This window comes from Hypanus sabinus, chromosome 6 (genome assembly GCF_030144855.1).
Source record: "Hypanus sabinus isolate sHypSab1 chromosome 6, sHypSab1.hap1, whole genome shotgun sequence".
Taxonomy (NCBI): Eukaryota; Metazoa; Chordata; class Chondrichthyes; order Myliobatiformes; family Dasyatidae; genus Hypanus; species Hypanus sabinus.
This window is the reverse complement of record NC_082711.1, coordinates 48,336,149-48,362,131: the sequence shown is the minus strand read 5'-3', so window position 1 is coordinate 48,362,131 and position 25,983 is coordinate 48,336,149. Positions and strand designations below refer to the sequence as shown.

General features: G+C 39.0%; 1 protein-coding gene across 9 annotated transcripts; it reads left to right on the top strand.

The window, feature by feature from the left end:
- LOC132395444 (threonine synthase-like 1) lies at positions 1-25,618 on the top strand. Of its 9 annotated transcripts, none has more exons than XM_059972064.1 (4): positions 672-1,129; positions 4,233-4,388; positions 6,543-6,604; positions 11,693-25,618. In XM_059972064.1, exon 4 carries the CDS (start codon positions 11,718-11,720, stop codon positions 13,962-13,964), a length of 2,247 nt encoding a protein of 748 aa, XP_059828047.1. In that variant the 5' UTR covers positions 672-1,129; positions 4,233-4,388; positions 6,543-6,604; positions 11,693-11,717; the 3' UTR covers positions 13,965-25,618. The 9 variants fall into 9 exon arrangements, with proteins under 9 accessions (XP_059828053.1, XP_059828047.1, XP_059828045.1 ...); XM_059972062.1 differs by having other exon boundaries at positions 672-1,136; XM_059972069.1 differs by lacking the exons at positions 4,233-4,388; positions 6,543-6,604 and adding an exon at positions 8,781-8,927.
- The last annotated feature ends 365 nt before the right edge of the window (positions 25,619-25,983 follow it).

Here is a 25,983-nt window from a genome sequence, read left to right as displayed (position 1 = left end):
ATTGGATTTATGCAAGAAAATCAATCTCAGGGTTGTATATGATGACATACAAGTACTTTGATAATAAACTTACTTTGAAAAGTTTCTGCAACATGAATGGATGAATCATTTTGGGCACCCAGTATAGATGGACATAGAAATTAAAATGAACATGGTAAGCCAAGGGCCCATTTCTATGCCACACAACTCAATGACTTTACAGACTGAATTGGTATTGATAGAATATACTTGGCACAGTTTCTTAGAAAATCATAGCGATTTAGAGTCATACAGCATGGAAATAGGCTCTACTGTTCAATTCATCCACACACACCAAGATACCCACGTACTAGTCCCATTTGCCTGTATTTGACCCATATCCCTTCAAACCTTATCCATGTCCAAATATAATTGCATCCACCCCACCACCGGCTCATTCCATGTACCCACCATTCTCCGAGGAAAAACTTGCCCCTTGGATCTTTTTTAAATCTTTCTCCCCTCACCTTAAATCTATACATAGTTTCAGACGACTGTTTTCCGCAATTTCAGGACAGATTCTCCAATGATAAATGATAAAGGCACAGTGATCTTATTAAGATATTATAAATTTAGGACCAAATTCAGCGCCTTTATCTTAATAAAAGCAATGCGCCACAGTTGGACAACGAAACGGGGAAAGTAGAGTTAAAGAATAGAAAATAGATGAGCAGTAACAGACATTTGATGAGGTTTCAATCCGTTTTAAACAGATGTATATTCCATCGAGCAATGGAAGCGATATGTCTGAGAAGGTGAACGGACCATGGCGAATTAAGTAACCGAATGATGGTATTAAATGGAAGGGAAAGGCAAATAATGTTGTTGAAGATTAATGATCGGCGGGAGAGAGAGAACTATGGGAATAAAAAACGAGCCGCCTGTCAGCGCCGGCCAGGAAGTGCACCGCGAGTCGGCCTGAGGCTCCACGGTGCGGCCGGGCCGGCGACAACTCCGGCCGGCGCGGAGCCCGAAGCCCGAAGCCCGCCACCCGGCCGCGACCTGCTGCGAGGAGGATCCCCGCCAGGCCGTTCTGTTTTTCGCAGCAACTTCGAGTTTTACTTCCGCGGCCTACCGGTTTCCCCAGGGCGCTCGAATTCATCGCTGGCTGGTAACTGGTAACTAGCTAGTGTTCAGCAATTAACTACTATGTGCTAATACACCGCACTAACTAATTGATAGCTGTTAGCTCCTAAATAGTCTGTATCCTTACTAGCTTAATTAGTAGTTCTATGGCCTAACTAAAAGTTTGACGTTAGGTAACTGCTCCCACCTAAGTAGCTGTTAAGTAATTACATAATGTGCTGTTATTAATTATGTACCTATCGTTCATCGATAAACCACCTGCTAATTACCGTGTAATCTGTCATTATTGTGCATAAATCAGTAAAGCCAATTCATTAACCTTTCATTAATTAAATACCTATAGGCTATTTACTGCTCCACATTTATTAATTGCTCAATAGTTAATAACTGTCTGCTAAATACATAATGCATAACAGGTACTATCAATAAATCAGCTACTCTGCTAATCAACTCCACAATATGACTACTTATGAAACTAATTAAGTAAAAACTATTAACTAATCTGTTAACTACCTGCTTCTGGGAAATAACCTGCTGTTTTGGTAATTACCATCTCAAACTCAGTAGTTAGCTTCTTCCAGCAGATGATCTGTTGCTCAGTAATTACTAAATATGATAGCAATTTGCCATTGTCTGCTATCAGCTCACTTTCTACTGATCTACTTGTCAATAAGAACTAGCTATAATTAGGCAATTAGTTACATACAGGTTAGTAATTAATTATTACCGGCTAACCGACTACTACTGCCTCTTGACAGAGTCAATTACTTATCAAGCAACACACACAAAATGCTGGTGAAACTCAGCAGGCCAGGCAGCATCTATAAGGAGAAGCACTGTCGACGTTTCGGGTCGAGATCCTTCGTCAGGACCCAAAACGTCGACAGTGCTTCTCCTTATAGGTGCTGCTTGGCCTGCTGTGTTCCACCAGCATTTTGAGTGTGTTGCTTGAATTTCTAGCATCTGCAGATTTCCTCGTGTTTGCAATTACTTATCATTCAAACTTGGAAATGTTAGAAATTAAATGTGTTGTAAATTGTGAGGAATTGGGAAGGTGAAGGAAAATGGTGAGGCTATCTGATGAAGTGCTTGTGTTCATCATGCTGCTATCTCTACTCCCAAGACCCCCTTATTTTTTTTATCCACCTCTTTTATTTCTTTGCCTCTACTCATCCTACCTTTCCCTCATAAGGACAGCTTTTTCATTCTGTGATATTCAATAATATTGGTGTTCTATTACAATTTACATTGGGAGTGGAATCACAGTTGACTCAATTTTTTTTATATATAAAAGGACTTAACTAATTTTTAATCATAATGTGGTTGTATCAGGCCCTTAACATCTTCATGTTGTAACATTAATTTTTGAAGTTATGTGTTAAACATTTTGAATGTTATGATTGTTAAATTTTGTACATTAGTTTACAAATCATTACTGAATTTCTTGAAGGCTATTAACATCTTTAAGGCATTGTAAGCTGTCTAGTACAAATCGGGTCAAAAAGGGGTGGCAGATTATGGGTCTTAGATCTTTATGCTGTTGAAATATGTTCTTTCATCAACTTTAATACAACCATGTTTCCACATTCCTTCCAAGTTCCTGGTTTTTCCATATCTGGTCCTATTCCAGTAATTCTTCAATACTTTAAATGGGTTTTTAAAAGGGTAGTGCAAAGAAATGGATATTTCTTCACTTGAGTCCTAATCTATGCACTGAAAAGCAGGATCATTTATTTTTTTTTGCATCCCCAAGAATCACACACACTATCTATGATCTGTCAAAGCCTAACTTCATTATGTAAGCCTAGGGGGTTTCTTTTTAAATTATCTCTTTTACAATTCTAATATTTAGCTTCTATTATAGCTCATTATTCCTGTCAGTCACATTGCTGTGTATTAAATTTCTCCTGTCATGTTTGCCAATTTTGCCCGTCTGTTTCTGCCTTCCTGGAGCCTGCTGCTTGCTATCTTTACCTCCTCTTCCAGATGGTATATTATGGGAATTATTGTTTGGCTGAAGAAGGAGAATTTAAATGTTTTTCCCTTGGTGAATAGATGTTTGAATATATATTTAGAGAATTGTTTCTAGTGATGCTTGTACATTGACTATTATCATATTATCTAAATAAATAACATTTAATTATCTAATCATGACTTTGGACCCAAGTGTCACACAAAATTGTGAGGTTCAGGTTGTTAGTCTGATTATGTGCAGTTTAAGTACATTAAATCATTTTATAAGCGTACATGGGTAGTGCTAAATTTCTACCAATATCATCTAGTCTCTTTATTTGAAAATGGATGCAAGTGGGTCTCTGTCTATTAAATGATATGGTATAGTGATTCCTGGGCTTGTATTTACCATTTTAAGTTGATACATTGTCAGTGAAATTTAGCTTTATTGTTCTTTTAATACATTTACCGCTCTCTGTACTTGTTTTACAGTAATGCATTTGCATGAAAATGAAGTAAGCAATGAGACAAAGGCTATTAAGTCATAGAGTTGTAACACACAAAAATGGACCATTTGAACTACTGCATCCATTTTGTTCTATTTGCCCACATTAGTTATGTATCTTTTAATACCTAGCCTATTTCATTTCCTGTCTAGATATCTCTTAAATATAGTGATACTATCTGATTCATCTCTGGGAGCAAATTTAAGGTATCAACCACTCTCTATTGAAATTTTAAAAATCCTCAAATTTCCTTAAAAATAAATTAAAAGCTTTATTTGTTCCATGTACATTGAAACACAGAGTGAACTGTATCGTTTGTGTCAATCAAATCACCAAGCATTGTGGAAGGCATCCTTGGCCACTGTCACCACACTTCTGATGCCAACTGTGCATAGCCACAAGTCACTCACCTGAACCTGTAGAATGTGGAAGCATTTGGGGAAGTCTGTGCCATCACAGGGAGAACATATAAACTTCCTGCAGATAGTGGCAGGAATTGAACCCTAAACAGTGTAAGCTGGTACCATAAAGCAATGTACTAACTGCTACGTTACTGTGCCTTTAAAGCTCCTTAAGCAGATCTTAAACCTATGCCTTGTTTTTGATGCTTCTACAATGTGGGGGAAAATCTAACCAATTCATGCCTCTAATTTTATATGTATTTGTCAGGTCACTTCACAGCTTCCACTGAAAACAAAACATAATGAAACCAGTCTCTCCTTGCAACTGAAGTCCTCAATCCAGGCAATATGCTGGTGTATCTCCTCTGTACTCTCTCTAGTCCAAACACCTCCTTTGTAGGTAACCAGAAGTGCACACGAACCAGTAAGTCAGCATAATATTCTAACTTTAATATTTAGTGTCCTGGCTGATGAAAGAACACATGCCACCTCTCTATTACCATATCTTCCTTTTTTTTTGCCGCGTTCAAATCCATAAGTCCTTGAAACCCAACATCAACATTCCTTAGCACCCTACCATTTGCTAAATATGCCCTTTTTGACTTCCCAAAATGCATCACATTGCACTTGTTTGAGATTAAATTGAATCTGTCAACACTTTACCTAGCTTTCCATCTGCTCTGTATTCTGATGTAGCTTTTGATAATCTTCCTCCGTTATCTGCAACACCACTAACTTTTGTATCATCAATATATTGGAAAAGACATAATTTTAGGGGGATGGGACTAGAATCCGGGAAATTAAACTGGAACAATTCTCTGACATACAGAGATGTACAACAACAGCAAGAGCCATTCGAACAGTGATTAATGGAGTGTAGGAAAATGTATTAAACTAAAATGCAAGAACAGACCAGAAATAACTTGCCAGGATTGAATGAGCAAGACAGATTTGAAATTTAAGGAAAAAACATGTACTTGGTATGTGGACAAAGGAAATATAAATTCCAATGTAAAAGAATTCCAGTGGGAGAATAAAGAAAAAAAGAAAGCTAAGTTATACAAGTCCATTTGTCACAGAATATGAAAAGAAATAAAATACACTCAAGATACAAAAATAACAGAGTGAAATCAGAGCAAATCAAGCTGTATCATGCTGGGCATGAGATGAAAAGATATCAGAAGTGAACTCACCTTTCTCATCTTCAAGGTGCTGTCTGAAGCCAAAGTTATCCCAAATCAGGTCAACTATTTGATGCATTCACAATTTTTAAGGTCATATTTTCCTCCAATTTTGAAAGTAAGTTCTGTGAATAATGCAAATTTTGCACATATGATTCTTTCTAATGGAATGGCAAGAAATCAGCAAGTAGAACTGTGCTACATTATTTTAGTAGCAGTTTTAGGAGTGCAAGTACTAAGAGGTCCACTGACAACTTACTGTCTTTAAAGAAAGTATTTTGGCATCTAATTATTTTGGATTGTAGTAACCATTGTGTGCTGAGAATTAATTCTCTGGCAAATCCAAGCACAGCTTTACTAACATAGTAATTATCTTTTAAAACTAATTTTCATTTCCAAATGAAATACTAATGAGATGTAAAAAGAAAAATCAATCTTATTTAAGATGGTCTTTGCATTTTATGCAGAAGGTTAATCTTTTAAATACACAACAAACTGCACTCAGAGATATAAAAAAAGTGAACCAATTTTAAGAAGGCAGTGTGAATTATTCATAATAATCATAGTTAATTAGCCTATTAAATGAGTCATTGGTTAATTTAATTCTAAAGTAGTTAAAAATATCTTTTATCCCCAGGATCATGTTAGAGGGATTTCCAGAAGTGATTGCCAGGCAGCATTATTTGGGATTTGAAGTTCAAAGGTTCATTTATTATCAAAGCATATATCCATATGCAACTCTGAAATTCATCTTCTCCAGATAGCCACGAAACAAAGAAAGAGCATGAAAGTCATTCAGAGAGAAACATCAAACCCACTTCTCCTCCTCCTGCACAAAAAGGAACGGTAACATGATTAACCCCCAAAACCCCTCCCTTTGTACAAAATGGAACAGGATCATCGACCCCTCCGAAAAAAACCAAGCTCACTCCCACACACAAAGAAACTAACAGAACGTTTATCGGAATGATTCGAGCAAGTTGTAACTGCTGGCTCAAATCATTCCTGTAAATGTTAATATAACAGAGTTGAAAGATGCTATCAATTTTCATTTTGCAGTGTTGGTGTCAACAGCAGGTGGTGTCGGAACTAGGATTGCTGGAAATCTGGATGAGGCAAATTTGTGGTTTTCCCTTGCCTGATACATTTCTTGAATATAAACCTGGATGCTTTTGTTTTAATGAGTCACAGTAACCATACATTATAACCTTTTATTCAGCCCATGTTTCAGGTTTTATTGAAGTGTCAACTATAAGTTTGAAAATTAATTCTGTAACATTGAACAGAGTACAATCTTTATGCTGTGAGGGTCAGAGGAAAGATTTTTCAATTTTATACTGTTTTTTAATCTTTTTGTCAGAACACTGAAGTGCTTTAAACCTTTGTCTAATTCCTAGTGTCAGAACTGAATGTATATGGCAGTGCCCAGTCATCCATCAGCTGTGAGATAAATGACAAGGTAACCAGAGTTGACAGAAAGCTCGACTATATTCTCATCTATTTCCCACATGACATCTTTCAACCCCTTTCCTACTGGATAAAGCTAGGATAAAATTTCCTATTCCTTGCTTTCTATCACATCTAGTGTATATTCAACAGATCTCCCTCACAATTTCTGCCACCTTCAATATGACTCCAGCACCAGATACATCTTCCCTTTCTTTCCAAGCATTCCAAAGGAATGTTCCCTTCACAATTCCCTTGTCCAATCTTCTATCATCACCAGTTACTTCCCTTCTGATGGCACTTTCTCAAGCAACTTCAAGAGATACAATACCGTTTCCTTTACCTCTTGCCTTTCCACCATTCTGATATCAAAACAAATGAGACAATGATTGCCTGCATTTCTTCCAATCTAGTGTACTGTAATTGCTGCTGACAATGTAGTCTCCTCTGCATTCGACAAACAAAATAAAATTGTATGATCTCTTTAATTCTGTGCCAGTATTACTGATAACCTAATGTAGAATTAGCTTGTGTTCAGTCCAGAGCTTCCTAATAACTGCATTACTATTTTTCTAACCCATTCCCACACTGATTGATCCACTTATAGCCTATACACTTTTAAGTGAGGATCAGTGTAAAATTAACTTACAGTATTTTAGCTTTCTTCTGGGTATGTTATAACCTTGTGGATGATATTAAATCCTATAACTTTGTTTTCTTGTTTTATAACTTTGTGACCTTGTTTTCTCTGTTTTACATCATTATTGGTAATGTTGGTTCAGATTTTCTTTCTCCACTAGCATCACCTAACCTTTTTGGCATTACGTGCAGCTCTATGTTATGCAGTTTTTATTTTTGTTTTCGTGTTCTCTCCCTAGCTGCCTTAAACCACTGTCAACCAGATAACTTCCCCAACAGCATATCCCCATAACAACCCTGGACCTAAGCTACCAGAGAGATTCCTTTTATTCAATCCACCCCTTTCCCTGCCACCTCTGCAACAGAAATCTATTTTTCCCTCTTTCTCATGGAATTACACAATTACACCACATGGGAACAGGCTGACCAGTGGATACCCTTCCCTGTTAACTCCATCGCCCAGCACTTGGTCCATAGACTTTTAGACATCTAGACACATAAATGCTGCCAATGATGCAGTTGCAACTATTCTATCAGGCAGTAAATTCTAGGTACTTACCACTCACTGTGGAAAGAAGATCCCTGTAATTCCATTTGAATTTCTCCCCCCTCCACCCATATATTCTGTGTATCTGCCTCTGATGGGTACATGGAAAAAGAAAGATGGGATTACCATATGTCAAGGTTGATTCAGAAATATCCAGGATTTAGAAGGGTCTTGGCTTGAAACATCAGCTCTATAGCTGCTGCCTGGCCTTCTGAGTTCCTCCTGCATTTTGTGTGTGTTTCTCCAGTATTTAGTTTGGGTACTGTAAAAGTGTTGGGAGAAAATTACTTTGAAGTTAGTTGGTTGGAAGTAATGCATTATGTGCTGAAGCTTCAGGAAATAGCTCCAATTAAAGTTGGCAACCATTATCAGGAACAGGTGTTTTGTAGTCTGTACTATTCACTCCCAGAAAACTTGATTAATTTCCATATCCTCTATTTATTCTTTATATATTCTACCACAGTGCTTGCTCTTCCAGTTAGCTCATTCTTTAAAAACAATCTCCAGTAAAAGCAAAGGTGCTTGCTGATTTTAAAAACTAAAAAGCTTCCTGTAAATTTTCACTTCAAACTTTTGGTTGAACGCAACTAAATATTCACTGACTCTGGTAAAATTCTTAATAAACATATAAATTTTGGTTGATGTAGTCGTGATTTGATATAACTGTCATACCTCAGTTTCAGCCAACAAAATGATAGTAAACAAGTGATCCGTCCTTAAGTGAGTTTGTTGAGAATTGTATAGTGCCCAGAAATTCAACTCCTTTTCTGGGAAATACCATGAGACAGTCTTCTGTTCTTGTAAGAGTGCTGCAGAGGTCATGTTTAATGATTCAGCTCAAACTTGGGATCACAGAAGAAGAAGAACAAGGTGCCGATGAACCATGGCAATGTGGGTTATGTGCAATATTTCTAAATATACCTCCTTTGAATTATTCTCACTGCAATCCGCAACATGTAATTGCCCTTTCACCAGTGTACTTTTAAATTGACTTAATCAACAGATTTCACCATCTTGTGAGGGACTCAGCAGACTTAACTTTCAAGCAAGCAGGTGTGGAGGAAGGTTCGTTGCCATGGCTGGAGGTGGTGGGGGAGCTTCAAGCCAGGCTGAAACACAGAGGGATGAGGCCTCCTCTACACAGCATCTTGTTAGTAAATACACAGTCATTGCAGAACAAAACTGAGGATCTGAGGGCATGATTGCTGTATTGGAGGGAAATGAAAGATGTTGTGTTCTGTTTGACTGAGATATGGCTTACTCCCAGAATGCCAGATATGGTGATCAGACATGAAGGATTCTCAGTTCACAGGATGGACCGAACTGCTGATTGGAAAAGGCATGTTAGATGATTAAACTCTCTCTGGTGCTCTGATGTAGCAGTTTTGTCTAACTCATGTTCCCCTGACCTTCAACACCTAATAATCAAATACTGCCCATTCTATTTCTCTATAATCTTGACCATAGTTTACATACCACCAGTGGCCAAATATAATCAAACATTGACATACTGCATGATGTCATCTCCAAACCAGACCCAGACCATCACGATACATTTTAAATCATAGTTAGGGACTTTAGCCAGGCTTGTTTGAAGAAAATCCTGCTCAATTCCCATCAGCATATAACCTGTAGCATCAGAGGTCCCAACACACTAGACTACTATTATATTAAGCTAAGGAAAGCCTACTGTTACATGCAAAGAAAGGATTGCGGCACCTCTCAGAGTTGGCGAAGATTCAGCATGACACCTAAAACTTTGACAAACTGCTATAGATGTGCACTGGAGAGTGTATTGACCGAGTGCAACACAGCCTGGTATGGAAACACCAATACCCTTGAACAAAAAACGTCTTACAAAAAGTAGTGGATACGGCTCAGTCCATCATAGGTAAAGCCCTCCCCCACTATTGAGCACATCTACACAAAGCATAGTCGCAGGAAATTGGCACCCATCATCAGTGACCCCCACCACACAGGTCATGCTCTCTTCTTGCTGCTGCCATCAGGAAGAAGGTATGGGAGCCTCAGGACCCACACTAGCAGGTACAGGAACCATAGTTACCCCTTTACCATCGGGCTCTTAAACCAAAGGGGATAACTTCACTCCACTTGCCCTATCAATGAAATTTTCCTACATCTATAGACTCACTTTCAAGGGCTCAAGGACTTTCAAGTGTTCTATATGAAATGTTCTGTATATTTATTGCTCGCTTTCTTGGCTATTTATTGATTTAATTTACTTATTTATCAATTTATTTATTCATTCAACCCTTCTTTTTGTATTTGCTTGCTGGTTCAGTGCCCAAGTTGGTGCTTATTCTAATAGAATCCTTATTTTATTATGGATTTATTGAGTATGCTCACATGAAAATGAATCTCGGGTTTCTAGATGGTGACATATATACTTTGATAAATTTACTTAGAACTTTGGATAGTCTTTGGATAACTTTAGTCAGCCTAGATTGTTACACCCAATTCCTTGGAGTAGTTTATGTTAGGTGAGTGACCAGACCATGACATTTCATTAAATTGCTCTGTTCCTTTGATTAAAAAAAAACGTGAATTTCATTTTGTAGTTATGAACATATCTTAAAGATGAACTTACCTCACCTCCCTATTGGTCAATGTGGTAAAGAAATTCACATTTGATTGCAAATGTCAAATGTATGTGCATTTAGCCACTTGTCACCTCCAGCACGTCCATTCCAGTGAAGTAATTTCAAACACTTGTGCAGAGATTGACAGTAATTGGCAGCCAATAGTCTCAAATTTGTTGTATGATTCATGCATCATTTAAAATCTAGTCTTGGATTCGGAAAGAATTGTGTGAGCACTGGAGATTCCATCCATATTCAGATTCATAAATTACATTATTGGTGGTGATATGAAAGGTTTTTAATATTGGTACGTCACTGCAAATACCTTCTGTGACGACGTGCTTTTTTTTCAAAAAGCTTGGTGGAAGGCTTGGCCAAGTAAGTCCTTTGTTAGTACACTTGTGATCTCCATATTTTATCAGCTTAATTATATGTTTTCAGTAGCTGGCTCTTACTTATAATACAGTTCTTTCCAAGAAATAGCTGTTTTTTTTTGCAGATAATATATTGCAGAGACAACATTAGTCTGGACTTTGCTGATTAATATTGATAGTTCTTGCATAGCTATCAGGAATTGCTAAATTTAAGATGAAGTAACCAAGATTCATACAAGTATAGACAAATTGAGTAAGGGAACAAAAATACTTTTCGATACTTACAGCTGGTATTCAATACCTTATTCTACATGAAGTCCAGAGGTTTGCTCAGGTTACCTGACACGACAATAAGGAAGTGCCTTTTGGGTCCAGTATTAAGTTAGATTTGTGAAAGAATATCAACCACGTTGATTCTAATGCAGGTTGTTTGGCTGTGGGGAAGAAAGGAAAAGGGAAAGTATGTTTCTTTTTAAATCGGGTTTAATTTTTTTTAGATGTTTTTAACTGATTATATTTTAAAATAAATTTGATAATTATAAACCTCTAACAACAGCATTTCCTTTCCAAGTTTTTCTGAACTATTTGCAATGATACAGCTTTTGCTCTGTTCTGCAAATTTTCAAAGCTGGATTCTTGCAAATTGTCAAGGCTACCATGGAATTTTGGGACACAGTCTTACAACCCAATACTACCCCACCTCTGTCCCTTATTGGACAGAAGGTCATGATGTCTAAGCTGATTTCTACAGGTATATATTACCTGAATTTTAACTATTGTGGGGTTATACAATTGAAATATCCAACTTAGTAAAAAAAAACAAAATAGAAAAAAAGGTGATGAATGTTTAAAATAGTACAAATTAGTCTATGTTGTTAATTATTTTCTGTTTTGGGGGGTGTTTAATGATTAATATTTTAAAACAATTTTTTCTTTTTTAGGTAATGTCTCCTTGGACAGAAGGTCATGATGTCTAGGCTGATTTCTACAGGTGCATGTTACCTGACACAGAGACGTTTTTACATGAATGTGTATGACCGATCTTTAGTTTCAGAGAATACGAGGTGTGTTTTATCATGTTTAAGGACACTCCCACATTATAAACATCCTGTGTCGTTGCTGTCCACACTTTGTTCACTGGTGGATGAAAAAAATATTGTTCTTCTGGGTGCTCCTGGTGCAAGGAAGACAAGAGTGGGGGTCATTCTTGGCCTGTTGACAGGCTGTCCTGTGATAGATATTGCTGAAATACTTGAAAAAACCTGGCATATGAGTGTGAATCAGAAGCTTCAGCAGATTGGTGATGAATTATTTTTGCAAGAGGAGGGTGAAATACTTAAGAGCTTATCAATAACTAGAAGCATTATTACTCTTACTGCGTCCAATCCAATGCACCCCCAGAGTATGTACCACATAAAAAAGAATGGGATCATTATTTTTCTTGATGTACCTCTTGAAGATTTACTTGAAAGACTCGAAAGGATGAAGATAGATCATATTGTTGGGCTGAGGCCTGGCGTTCCAGTACAAGAATTTCTTCAGTGTAGACAACAATTTTACCACAAGTGGTATGACATACGGATTCTGTGTCATTTTGGTGATACATCAGAAGCTGTTGCTGAAAAAGTTCTTGATGCCTTGAAGAGACATCAAGGCGCTAGTGCATTTATTTCCACAAGGAGTATAGCTAAAACCCCTGAGTTAATGAAAGATCCCAGCACCTTCACTGATGTTCTTATTGAAGGCTTGGCTTTGGATGGCGGTCTCTATGTCCCTGCGGATTCACTTCCAGAAATAACGGTTGGAGAGTGGCAAAGGCTGGTTGAGGCACCTTATACTGAGCGGGCTCAGGTCCTTCTGGAGAGGAGTGTGCACCCTGATGATGTGCCACCTATTCAGTTGCAAAAGATGGTGAAGAGAGCTTATGGACAGAACTTTACATGTAACAGCATTGCACCGATCAGACATTTGACTGATAATCTGTTTCTTCTTGAATTATTCCATGGGCCCACAGCATCCTTCAAAGATTTTGCTTTGCAAATGATGCCACAGCTATTTGCTTATTGTATGCCTAGGACTTGCAGTTACTTGATTCTAATGGCTACATCTGGGGATACAGGGAGTGCTGTTCTGGATGGTATCAGTTGTCTCAGTGATAACGACAAGCAGAGAATATCAGTTCTTATATTTTTTCCCGAAGAGGGAATTAGTCCGCTTCAGAAGGAACAGATGATTAGTTATGAAGGGGAAAATGTAAAGACAGTAGGTGTCAAGTCTAACTTTGAATTCTGTCAGACAACCATGAAACAGATTCTCACAAATTCCAATTACACTGGCTTTCTGGCAGTTGAATATGGGTCAGCTCTGAGCACTGCAAACTCAATAAACTGGGCTTGTCTGCTGCCACAGGTAATCTATCATGCTTCTGCCTATCTTGATCTAATCAAGCAAGGCATAATTGCTTTTGGAGATGCAGTTGATGTTTGCATTCCCACAGGGAACTTTAGCAACATGTTGGCAGCAGTATATGCAAAATGCATGGGGATTCCAATTCGAAAATTTATTTGTGCTTCAAATCAAAATAATGCTCTGACCAATTTCATAAAAACAGGCAAATATAATTTGAGGTATAGAACTGTAACAACTTCCTTATCTCCAGGATTAGATATTCTCAGGTCCTCAAATTTTGAGAGATTTTTACACCTTGTTGCACATGGTGACGGGCAGCTGGTGAGGGAGTTGTTTTCGCAGTTGGACGAAAGGAACCACTTTCAGGTGCCAGATACTTTGCTGAGGAGAATTCAGCATAACTTTGTGTCAGATTGGTGTTCAGAGGAAGAGTGCTTGGCTGCTATAGACTCAGTGCATAAGTCTGCAGGATACATTTTGGACCCACACACGGCTGTAGCAAAAGTTGTAGCAGATCGTCAGCAAGACCGAAGCTGTCCAGTTATTATTTCGTCAACAGCTCATCCTTGTAAGTTCACAGCTGGTGTGTTACAGGCTTTGAGAGTTAAGGAAATTGGCCAGCATCCAATCGATCAGCTGCAGATGTTGATTTCCCTAAACTCATTGCCTTCTGTTCACAAAACTGTGCTGCAGAGGATTGGCAAGATTCATGTCCAGAAAACTGAAGTCTGCCCAGCAGATCCAAATGTACTTATGGATACTATAGAAAATTTTATTCAACAAAAATTCCTGAGAGTCATTTAAATTGCATAATTTTCACCTATAAACTCGTGATTCATGATGATCCAAGTTTGAGGAATAAAAACCACTTTATGTTTTAAGCTGGATTTGGAAGCATTGTATGTTCTCTCATGATTGGATTGTCCTGGAGTACATGTGTATAAACCAAATCATGTTCCCTTATGTGACCTTTCAGCTTCTATCATCCACTGAAAAACAGCTTTGACATTAACAGATTATATAGGATAAATATTTCAGCAGCAAGAGGAGCATTGTATCTGCTACTGTTAAGCTAGAGGTTATTGGAGAAGGTTACTTACCTAACAATGGCCACAACATAATCTAGTTTGAAGTACTTAAGGAAAATAAAGACCGGGACATATTGAAGGTAAAATGCTCAACTGTGGAGAAGCTAATTTCTTTTGAAGTTGATTAAGAAAAGGAACCACCAGTTAGATTGTAGAGAAGTGCAATATTGAAATGGTGAAGACAGTCTTGGAATAGTGTTCACCTGGTAAGTAAACATATTTACCTGAATGATAAAGATACAACATCCCATACTACTGCATTTGAATGACAAGGAAGTATAAAACAAGCAGGAAAAAATGCTACTTATGACAAATATCAAGAGCAAGATTCATATACTACCCAGGAAAACAGTGGAAACTACAGAGATCTGAAAATGTTATTGCAGTTTCTGAGAAATTAGTAACATTAGTCTAAATTGCAAAGCGTTTTTTAAGTAATAATAAGGCCTGTGGTCAGATCTTTGTGAAGGCAATACAAAATATTCGTTTAACACTTGTCCCAGACAATTATGGCAGAAATATCAATTGAGTTCTTTGCATGTAAGAGCAATCTCAAGTTTTGAAGGCTACACTAAAAGAGCAGAGGGATTTTTTTCAACAGAACCTAGTGGAGAGAGGAGAAAAACAAAAAAAATGTAGTTGAGGAAAGAATCAATGCTGAAGATAGTGGAATTGTTTGCAATTTTCATTCCTCATTGGATGTAGAAGTAATGTCAAAGTGCGAATTGTTACCTAATATTGTACAATTACTCAAGGTAAGCAGTGAAACTAGGAAACAGGTATGTCAGCCTATAGGGATTATTTTACTCTTTATTTTATTTAGAATTACAGGGCAGAACAGATTCTTCCACCCACCAGCCAACTTATTTAACACCAGTCTAATCACAGGACAATTTACAATGACCAGTTAACCTTACTAACTGGTACATCTTTGCACTGTGGGAGGAAACTGGAGCGCCTGGAGGAAATACATGTGGTCACAAGGAGAACTTAAAAACTTCTTACAGACAGCTCTGGAATTGAACTTTGACCTCAGATGCCCCACGCTATCATTGTGTCGCTCTTACTGTGATGCCCTGTGGTATTCTTCATTTGTCCATAATAGAGAGATGCAGCAAAGAAACAGGTTGCTTGGCCCATCATTTCTATGCAATCTTCAAGCTCTATTTTTGTACTAATCCTGCTCGTGTCCATATTGGTCCCCATGCATTCCCATATAGTCAAGCGACCACCTCTTAACTATACACCAACGGCAATTGGCCAATTAATCTATCAACCTGTATTTTTTTCTGGGATTTATGAGGAGACTGGTGCACCCGGAAACAATCAATGTGGTCACAGGGAGAAAAAACAAACAGCATTGAAGGTCAGTATTGAGTTGTGGAACTGTGAAGCAATCAACATGTTGAAGTTTAATCCTGAATTGCTGTATTTAACTAGTTTTAACCACCTGGAGGGTCAGAGTTTCAAAAGAACAGGTCAGCTATTTGTAACTGTGATGAGAAAAGAGTGGTGAATCTTTAGAATTGTCTACCCAGGAGGACTTGTGTCGTGAGGATATTCTTGACAGAGATGCTTCGACTTTTGGATATTAAGGGAATCTAAGGATATGGGAATAGTACAGGAAAATAGTGTCAATATAAAAAACCAGGCATAGTTTTACTGAATGGCAAAGCAAGTGCGGGGGGGGGGGGGGGAAGGTGGTGAGGGGGCAATTTGTATATTCCTCGTATTTCCTTGTTTTTTATTGGAGTTATAATTTTATTTTCAAAGAAATAGATGATATTTATCAGTGAAAATTTCTTGCTGTTCCAAATAACATGCTTGCTTGTATACATGTATACATATTATCATTGGCTCCTGATAATCAGTTCCATTACTTAAACAAGACTGATACATCTTAATTGTTAGTTTCTTAGTTTCCAAATTACTTTGAAGATGGTAATTTAGGTGTCTGGTCTGCTGGTGTCTTCAGTGATCCTGATAAATCAGTATCACTCTGTCTATTCTCATTCTAGAATGAGTAGGATTTCTCTCAAGTAAGCGGTGTATTAAATAGCTTTAATTGATATAAAATCATAGAACAATTGTATAGTTCCAAGAAACTCAATTCATGGATGTATTTGTAGATTAATGATGAGAGAAATCCACTTGTGTCAGTTGTCTCTGTGACAGGTGTTAAGGTTCCAGCTGGTTAATTCATAAAATTTACTATAATAACTGACACTCACAGTCAACATGCACATGGGAGACATTGTGTTGGAGTTGCCAAACATGGCTCCAAGTGATTAGCCCCTGGAACTTTTCAATTTCCTACTAATTCCTGGTTTCACTTTTGAAGGTCAGCTAAAAGGCCAGCCATAACCAACCTCACCCAACTCCTAAGACCAATCTTGGCTTTATTGTAGGCATATTTTGTGTAATAAAGAGCAGGTCTCATGACAAAAGCTGTCCTTACCAGTATTGGAAAGGTGAACACATAATTGAATATGAGGCAATGCATCTTTACTGTTGTTCCTTTCCATACGCTGTAGCGCATCAAGGGGCAATCTTGCGGCTTCTTTAGCATTTGTCTGTATTTTTTATGAGGCTGAGTTGCTTGCACAATGCTCCACCTTTCACGGATGGAAAGTGTGCAAGGAGCTGGCTGGATTCAAACCCAGGACCACTCGCCTCGTAGTCCAGTGTGGATACCACTACACCACCGGCCGGCTAAAATACATCTTTGATGGCATTCAAAATGAACTCTGAGTCATTGTCATTCTGTAGATATAATAAGTGGTTCTGCACAACTATCAGTTAACTCCATAATTGAGTCCAAAGTGAGCCTATCATCCTTCTGCTTGTATTTCTAATCCTCCTCCGCAATGGAAATACAGGATTATGGAATCACTCAAAGCAAATTTACTTTGTAGAATGAGATTAAATAAAAGCAAGTCCCATTTACTCTAATGTAGAACAAAAAATAATGTGGTGAGTCAGTGCAATTATGTGTAAATATTTGGTTCCATTTCAGAATTCTCAGTGGTGCTTAAAGATTTTGTTCTACTTGCTCTGTTTTCAGCAAATCAATTTTGTTGTAAGAAAAGTAAATGTTGACTTATTGAGCAGATGTTGTGTCCCAGATTACAACTTTGATTGGATTTCTAATTATTTGATTTGTACTGATTGGAAAAACTGACTTGAAGACTATTAAATTTTTTTTTAAAAAACCTTTTTTATTCTCTCATTTCTTCAGGAGTGAGAATGCTAGGGAGACTTTGTCTTTGTTTAAATTAAGCTATAACCAGCAGAAGTTGGCAAGGTGATCCGAGCAAAAGCTATCAGCCCAGTCAAAGTTCTGGTAGATGGCGTTGCTAGTACGAATATAAATAAATGTTCCAGTCTTACATGTAAAGAGCCTTTTGAATACCAAAAACACTTAGTGGTTTTCAAAGTTTTAGGCTTTAGGCTGTAGACTCTGTGAAGGGGAAGAGTTTATCTTGTTGAATTTGGTTGTGTGGAGAATAGCATAATTTGGATAAAAAAAGTGAAAATAGATAATGGATTGGTATTGTGCCACTTAAACTCACTTAGTTGAAGCCCAGAGTTATCATGAAATTTTGAACTAAAGGCGCAATGACATAAAATGAACTTTCCTGAAGGCATTCAGTTGGCTTTTTTTTTTGGATGAGCACTTGAGCAATAATACATGCAGCTTTTATGTAGCAATGCAGGCGAACCTATGCACCCATTTTCAATGTATAACACAGTAACACACTTATACCATAACGTATAGGAGCAAAATTAGGCCATTCGGCACATCAAGTGTTCTGCCATCTCACCACGGCTGTTTTATTATCCCTGCCAACCACATTCTCCTGGTAACCTTGACACCTTGACTGATCAAGAACCAATGAATGTCAGCTTCAAGTATACCAAATAACTTGGCCTCCACAGCTGTCTGCGGCAATGAATTCCACAGGTTCACCACCTTCTGACTAGAGAAATTCCACCTCACCTCTGTTCTAAATGGATACCTCTCTATTCTGAGGCTGTGCCCTCTGGTCTTAGATTCACCCACTATAGGAAACATCCTCTCTACATGTTTAATATTCAACAGGTTTCAATGAGATCACCCCTGATTTTTCTAAACTCTGGTGAATACAGGCCCAGAAGCATCGACCCTCCTCATATGTTAACCTTTTTCTTCCTAAGGTCGTTCTTGTGGGCTTCCTCTGGACCCTCTCCAATGTCAGCACATATTTTCTTAGATACGAGGTCCAAAACTGCACACAATACTTCAAATGTGGTCTGACCAATGCCCTGTAAACCCTTAGCTTTACATCCTTGCTTTTATATTGTAACCCTCTGGATATGAATGCTAACACTGCATCTGCTTCCCTTGCCAGCAATGCAGTCCGCAAGTTAACTTTTAGAGAATCCTTCACAAAGACTCCCAAGTCCCCTTGCATCTCTGATTTTTGAATTTTTGGCCTTTTAGAAAATAGACTACACCTTTATTCCTTCTAACCAAGTGCATGACCATTCACTTTCCTATAATATTTTCCATCTGTCACTTCTTTGCCCATACTGCCAATCTTCCTCAAGTCTTTCTGTTGACTTCCTGTTTCCTCAACACTACCTGCGTCTCCACTTAACTTCATATCACCCACAATCTAGGCCACAAAGCCATCAATTCTGTCATCCATATCATTGACGTGTATCATGCAAAAGATTGGTCCTGACATTGACCCCTGCAGAATACTAGTTACCATCAGCCAACCAGAAAAAGGTCCCTTTATTCTCACTCTGCCTACTGCCCATCAACCAATCTTCTATCTATGCTAAAATCTTCCCTGCAATACTATGGGCCCTCATCTTGTTAAACAGCTTCATGTGTGGCACCTTGTCCAAGGCCTTCTGAAAATCCAAGTGAACAACATCCCCAGACTGTCCTTCGTCTATCAAAAAAAAACAATTCAACAGACTTGTCAGGCAAGATTTCCCTTTAAGGAAACCATGTTGACTTTGACCTATTTTATCATGTACTTCCTAGTACTTCCAAACCTTATCCTTAAAAATGGAATCCAACATCTCCCCAACCACTGGAGTAGGGCTTCCTTTCTTCTGTCTCTCTCCCTTTTTAAAGAGTGGAGTGACATTTGCGATTTTCCAGTCTTCTGGAAATGTTTCAGAATCTGGTGAATCTTGAAATATCCATACTACTGTCTCCACAATCCCTTCAGTTATCTCTTTCAAAACAATTGGCTGTAGTGCATCTGGTCCAGATGACTTGCCCTCCTTCAGACCTTTTGGCTTCCCAAGCCTCATCTTGGTAATAGCAACTACACACACTTCTGCCAACCTGACACTTGAATTTCTGGCATAATGGTAATGTCTTCCAAAGTGAACACTATTGAAAAATACTTACTAAGTTCATCTGCCATTTCTTTGCCTCCATTACAAACTGAAGATGATTAATATTCTCGCAGGCATGTTTGTTAGAACTGTTAGGGAAGGTTTAAACTAATTTGGCAGGGGGATTGGGAAGCGGAGATAAGGGACTCTGGATAGGATGGGTGATAAAAAAGCAAAGATAGCATGCAGACATGTTGTTAGGAAGGGCAGGAAGATGATAGGACAAAATTGCAGCCTGCTGGGTAAGTATCAGTGCATTCGGGATACAGAATCAAAAAGGGTAGCAAATACAGTACTCAAAGCTTTATATCTCAATGGGCAGAATAGAAGAAATAAGGTAGATAATCTTTTTGCCCTTTTACAGGATTGTTGGGTATGAATTGGCCATCACTGGATTTCTTGGTGTTCATCTGGCAGAGAATCTCACTTGCTCCCTCAACACCAGCTCCATAGCAAAGAAAGCCCAGCAGCATCTCTACTTTCTGCAAAGGCTGAGAAAAGTCCATCTCCTACCCCCCACCCCCATCCTCATCACATTCTACAGGGGTTGTATTGAGAGCATCCTGAGCAGCTGCATCACTGCCTGGTTCAGAAATTGCACCATCTCGGATCGCAAGACCCTGCAGGAGATAGTGAGGTCAGCTGAGAAGATCATAGGGGTCTCTCTTCCCGCCGTTACAGACACTTACATCACACGCTGCATCTGCAAAGCAAATAGCAATATGAAGGACCCCATGCACCCCTTATACAAACTCTTCTCCGTCCTGCCATCTGGAAAAAGGCACCGAAGCATTTGGGCTCTCATGACCAGACTATGTAACAGTTTCTTCTCCCAAGCCATCGGACTCCTCAATACCCAGAGTCTGGACTGACACCAACTTACTGCCCTCTACTGTGCCTATTGTTCATTATTTATTGTAATGCCTGCACTGTTTTGTGCACTTTGTGCAGTTCTGGGTAGGTCTGTAGTCTAGTGTAGTTTTTGTGTTTTACGTAGTTCAGTGTAGTTTTTGTTTTGTTTCATATAGCACTGTGGTCCTGAAAAACGCCATCTTGTTTTTACTGTGTACCGTACCAGCAGTTATGGTCAAAATGACAATAAAAAATTACTTGACTTACACATTGTATTGGAGGTATAGGAAGGTAGGCGGAGGGGGTACTATTGTTCTTCTGTTAAGGAATGGCATCAAATCATTAGAAAGATGTGATGTAGGATTGGAAGATGTTGAATCCTTGTAGATTGAGTTAAGAAACTGCAAGGGAGAAAGGATCCTGATGGCAGTCATGTGCAGGCCTCCAAGCAGGAGCTGGGATGTGGACTACAGAATACAACAAGAATTAGAAAAGGTGTATCAAAAGGACAATGTTATGATAGTATGGAAGATTTTACCATGCAAGTAGATCAGGAAAATCAGGTTGGTAATGGATCTCAAGAGAGTGAATTTGTTGAATGCCTATGAGATGGCTTTTCAGAGCAGCTTGTACTTGAACCTACTAGGGGATCAGCTGTATTGGACTAGGAGATGGGAATGTTTAGGAGGGTGTGATCACAATATGATTGAGTTCAACTTGAAATTTGACAGGGAGAAAATAAAGTCTGATGTAGCAGTATTTCAGTGGAGTAAAAGGAATTACAGTGGTATGAGAGAGAATTGGCCAAAGTAAATTGGAAGGAGACGCTGGCAGGGCTGACAGCAGAGCAGCAACGGCATGAGTTTCTGGGGGGAAAATGAGGAAAGTGCAGGATATATACCAAAAACAAAGAAATACTCAATTAGCAAAATAATACAAGCCAAGGGAGGTCAAAGCTAATGTAAAAGCAAAAGAGAGGGCATAGAACAAAGCAAAAATTAGTGGGATGAAAGAGAATTGGGAAGCTCTTAAAAACCTACAGAAGGCAACTAAAAGAATCATTAGAAGGGAAAAGATTAAAGCAGGTTAGCTAAAAATGGGATTAGGAAAACCTTTTCCAAATATATATAAAAAAAATAAAAGAGGGATGAGAGTGGACATAGAACCACTAGAAAATGAGGCTGGAGAAATAATAACGGGGGTCAAGGAGATGGCAGATGAACTAATTGAGTATTTTGTATCAGTGTTCACTATGGAAGGCACTAGCAGTGTGTCAGGTATTGAAGAGTGTGAAGGAAGTGAGTGCAGTTACTATTACAAGGGAGAAGGTGCTTACAAAGCTTATAAACCCTAAAAGATGCATAAAACACCCAGACCAGATGAACTGCACCCTAGGGTTCTGAAAGAGGTTGGAAAATGCGTGTTCATGCACTTTGGTAGCAGAAATAAATGTGAAGACTATTTTCCAAATGGAGAAAATCCAAAAATCTGAGATGCAAAGGGTCTTGGGAGTCCTTGTGCAGAACACCGTAAAGGTTAACTTGCAGGTTGAGTTGGTGGTGAGGAAGGCAAATGCAATGTTGGCATTCATTTTAAGAGGTCTTGAATACAAGAGTAGGGATGTGATGCTGAGGCTTCATAAGGCACTGGTGAGGCCTCACCTTGAATGTTGTGAACAGTTTGGGGCTCCTTATCTAAGAAAAGATGTGCTGGCATCGAGAGGGTTCAGAGGATGTTCACAAGGATGATTCTGGGAATGAAAAGGTCATTGTATGAGGAACATTTGATGGCTCTGTATCTGTACTCACTGGAATTTAGAAGGATGATGGGGGATCTTAAATCGAATGTTGAAAGGCTTAGACAAAGTAGATGTGGAAAGGATGTTCCCATGCTGGGGCAGTCTAGGACAAGAGGGCACAGCCTCAGGATAGAGGGGCATCCATTTTAAATAGAGATGTGAGAAATTTCTTTAGGCAGAGAATGGTGAATTTGTGGAATTTGTACCACATGCAGCTGTGGAGACCAGGTTGTTGAGTGTATTTAAGCAGAGATTGATAGGTTATTGATTGGGCACAGCATCAAAGGTTATGGGGAGAAGGTCAGGGAGTGGGGCTGAGGGGACGAAAGAAAGATCAGCCTTGAATGAAAGGTGAAGCAGACTGGTTGGGCTAAATGGCCTAATTCTGCTCCTATGTCTTCTGGTATATGTTCTTACTACTTCTCCAGTGTCATTTTTCAGTTGTCTGATATCCACTCTCACCTCTCTTTTACTCTTTATATATCTAATTTTGCTATATTATATGCCCCCTCTTTTGCTTTTATGGTGCCTTTGACTTCTCTTGTCAGCTTTAGTAGTGCCATCCTCCCTTTAGAATACTACTTCATCTTTGGGATGTATTTATCCTGTGCCTTCCACATGGCTCCCAGAAACTACAGCAATTGCTGTTTTGCCGTCATCTCTGCTAGTGCCCCCTTCCAATCAATTATGGCTAGATCCTCTCATGTCTCTGTAAATCTGTTTATTCCACTGTAATAATGATACATCTGACTTTAGCTTCTCTTTTTCAAACTGCAGAGTGAATTCTACCATATTATGATCCTGCTACCTGAAGATTTCTTTACCTGAAACTTACTCATTAAATCTTTTTCATTACATAACGCCTGATCTAGAATTGCCCTTCCCCTAGTGGGCTGAACCACAAGCTACTCTAAAAAGCCCTCTCATAGGCATTCTACAAATTCCCTCTCTTGGGATCCAGCACCAACACGATTTTCCCAATCTACCTGCATATTGAAATCTGTCTTGACTAACATAAGATTGCCCTTTTTATGTGCCTTTTCTATCTCCCGTTGTAATTTATATCCCACATCCTGGCTACTGTTTCCAGTAAGAACTGTTTACCCTTGCAGTTTGCAGTTTAATTCTTCTCTCAAAGATTCTACATCTTCTGATCCCATGCCAACTCTTTCTAAGGATACAATTTCATTTTTTATCAACAGAGCCATCACCCCACCCCCAACCCCCACCTAGCTGCCTGTCCTATTGATACAGTGTGTATTGTTGGATGTTAAGTTCCGAACTATGATCTTTGAGCCACAGCTCAGAGATATCCACAATGCCCACAACCAACCAATATCTAACTGCACTATGAGATCATCTACCTTATTCCGTACATTGTGTGCATTCAATTATAACACCTTCACCCTTATTGATAATCACCCTTATTGATTTTATCCCTGCCCCGTTACACTTTAACTCATCCTACTGACTACAATTTTGCTCTATCCTTCCTCATAGTCTCACTACACATAGCATCTATGGTACTTGCATACTAAATGCCCCATCCTCCGCCCTATTACTCTGTTCCCACACCCCCGCCAAATTATGTTAAACCCCCCTCCCCCCCCATCAACACTAGCAAACCTGCCTGCAAGAATATTGGTCCCCCTGAAGTTCAGGTGTAACATGTCTTTTTTGTTTAGGTCATATCTTCTCCAGAAGAGATCCCAATAATCCCAGAAATCTGAAACCCTGTATCCTGCACCACTTCCATATCCATTTATTCATCCATACTATTATCGTGTTCCTGCCGTAGCTAGCATGTGTTACTAAGAGTAATCATTCATGCCAACAGAATCTCCTGCCTGCTTCTCTATCTATGGAATCCATTATCGCTACTGCATTCCTCCCCTTTCCCTTCTCAGCTGCAAAGCCAGGCTCAGTGCCAGAGACCTTGTCTCTATGGCTTCCTATTGGTAGATTATTCCCCCAACGGTATCTAAAGCACTGTACTTATTAGTGAGGGGAGTAGACACAAGGGCACTCTGCACTGGCTTACTATTTCCTTTCCCTCTCTTGATAGTCACCCAGGTACCTGTGCCCTGTGAGTGATTACCTCCCTGTAGTTTCTAATACCTTTTTCTCCGTGAGAGCCAAAGATCTTTCAGTTGCGGTTCCAATTCTTTTTCATGGTCTCTAATGAGCTACAGGTCGATGCATTTTGTGCTGATGTAGTTATCAGGGAAAGTGGAGGTCTCTCAGAATTCCCACATCTCATATAGCCATTAGCTCTGGACCCATTCTCACAGCACTAGCTACAGTATGTATTAATAGACAAAGAAAGAGAAAAAAAATAATAGAAACTTACTTAAAGCCTGCTCCTGTTTTCACCTAAGCCTGTTGAGTCAGTGTCTGATCAATCTAACACTGGCCCACTCAAACAATGTCTGCTTCCACAATGGCGGCTTCACTAAAACCCTGCTTCTTTTTATTGGCCTTTGCTAAGTGCCTAATATATCATTATGATTGCAACCCACCGGTAAGTTCTATAATGTTCTGAACTGTTTTTAAACTTCACATTATCTCAGCCAGACAAGTGACTGCTTGTGGTGACTGCAGCCTGCCAAAAAAAGAATTTCACAGTGGTTTGCAGATAGAGAATGAGAAGAGCATGGATTCTTCAATACAGTATTGGAGGTTCTGTGAGTGGACAATTTCTCTTCCTCCTGTCTGCGCTTAGTTCAAAGAGCCCATATCTTTCATGTAGCTTTTGTGGAGAGCAACACTATACTTGGAACTGCTGGAGATGTATATAGAAGCACTACTCTGGAGCTCCAACAATGTGTGGCCAGGTGGAACAGAGAATTGTGTCTATTGTTTCCAGCAGGAGGGAAAACAGCATGGGTCATTCATCCGCAAATGGCCTTAAAAGCATGCCCCCACGGGTGCTTGGGTCATTGTCTAGTCCATAGGGGAGGTTAGTAGCAGCATTGCTGATCCCTTTGGTTGATTTAGTCTAGTGACCATGTGTACCTGTGTGAGGTGTGTTACTTTTGCAGTTCTTTTTCTACATAGCAGGATGTGACTGAGTGAGTCACTGCTGTGGCTTTTTATTTAATGCCTTTTGCTCAACTTGAGGCTGTGGTATTTGTATAGTTAGTCTTAAACCTCCATGTGAACCTGAGGCACTGATGTGTATTAACTTTAACTACTCACTTTATTGTACTTTATTTGGTCTGATGATAACTCAGGAGCTGTATTTTATGTGAAATCTGACTTGCCTCTGTATACACAATGTTTTTAACAAAACTGCAGTTTGTTAATAAAAATTTGTGAAACATTAAACTACCTGGTCGGATTGCCTGCCTTAATGAGGTCCTGAACCTGCCTGTACTACTGGCTCAGTAGTTACAGACGTAATTAACTATTATGCCTTGGGTGGAGAAGTGGCTTTGCTGGTTGCACTTCTGTAATTTGGTAACCCTGCCTGTAAGGTATAACCTCCTTGAGAGCATGTTTTGGCTCAAAACATCGACTGCCTACTGTCTTCCATGGATGCTGCCTGGCCTGCTGAGTTCCTCCAGCATTTTGTGTGTGTTACTTTGGATATACAGCCCCTGCAGGCTTTCTTGTGTTTTTATTCAAATTCTCCTTTTGGCTAATACTCTGTACTCCAGGCATCATCCCAGTAAACCTCTTCTGT

What these genes read in the sequence shown, in the direction of transcription:
- LOC132395444 (XM_059972063.1), top strand. Translation starts at nt 11,718, where the DNA reads ATGATGTCTAGGCTGATTTCTACAGGTGCATGTTACCTGACACAGAGA.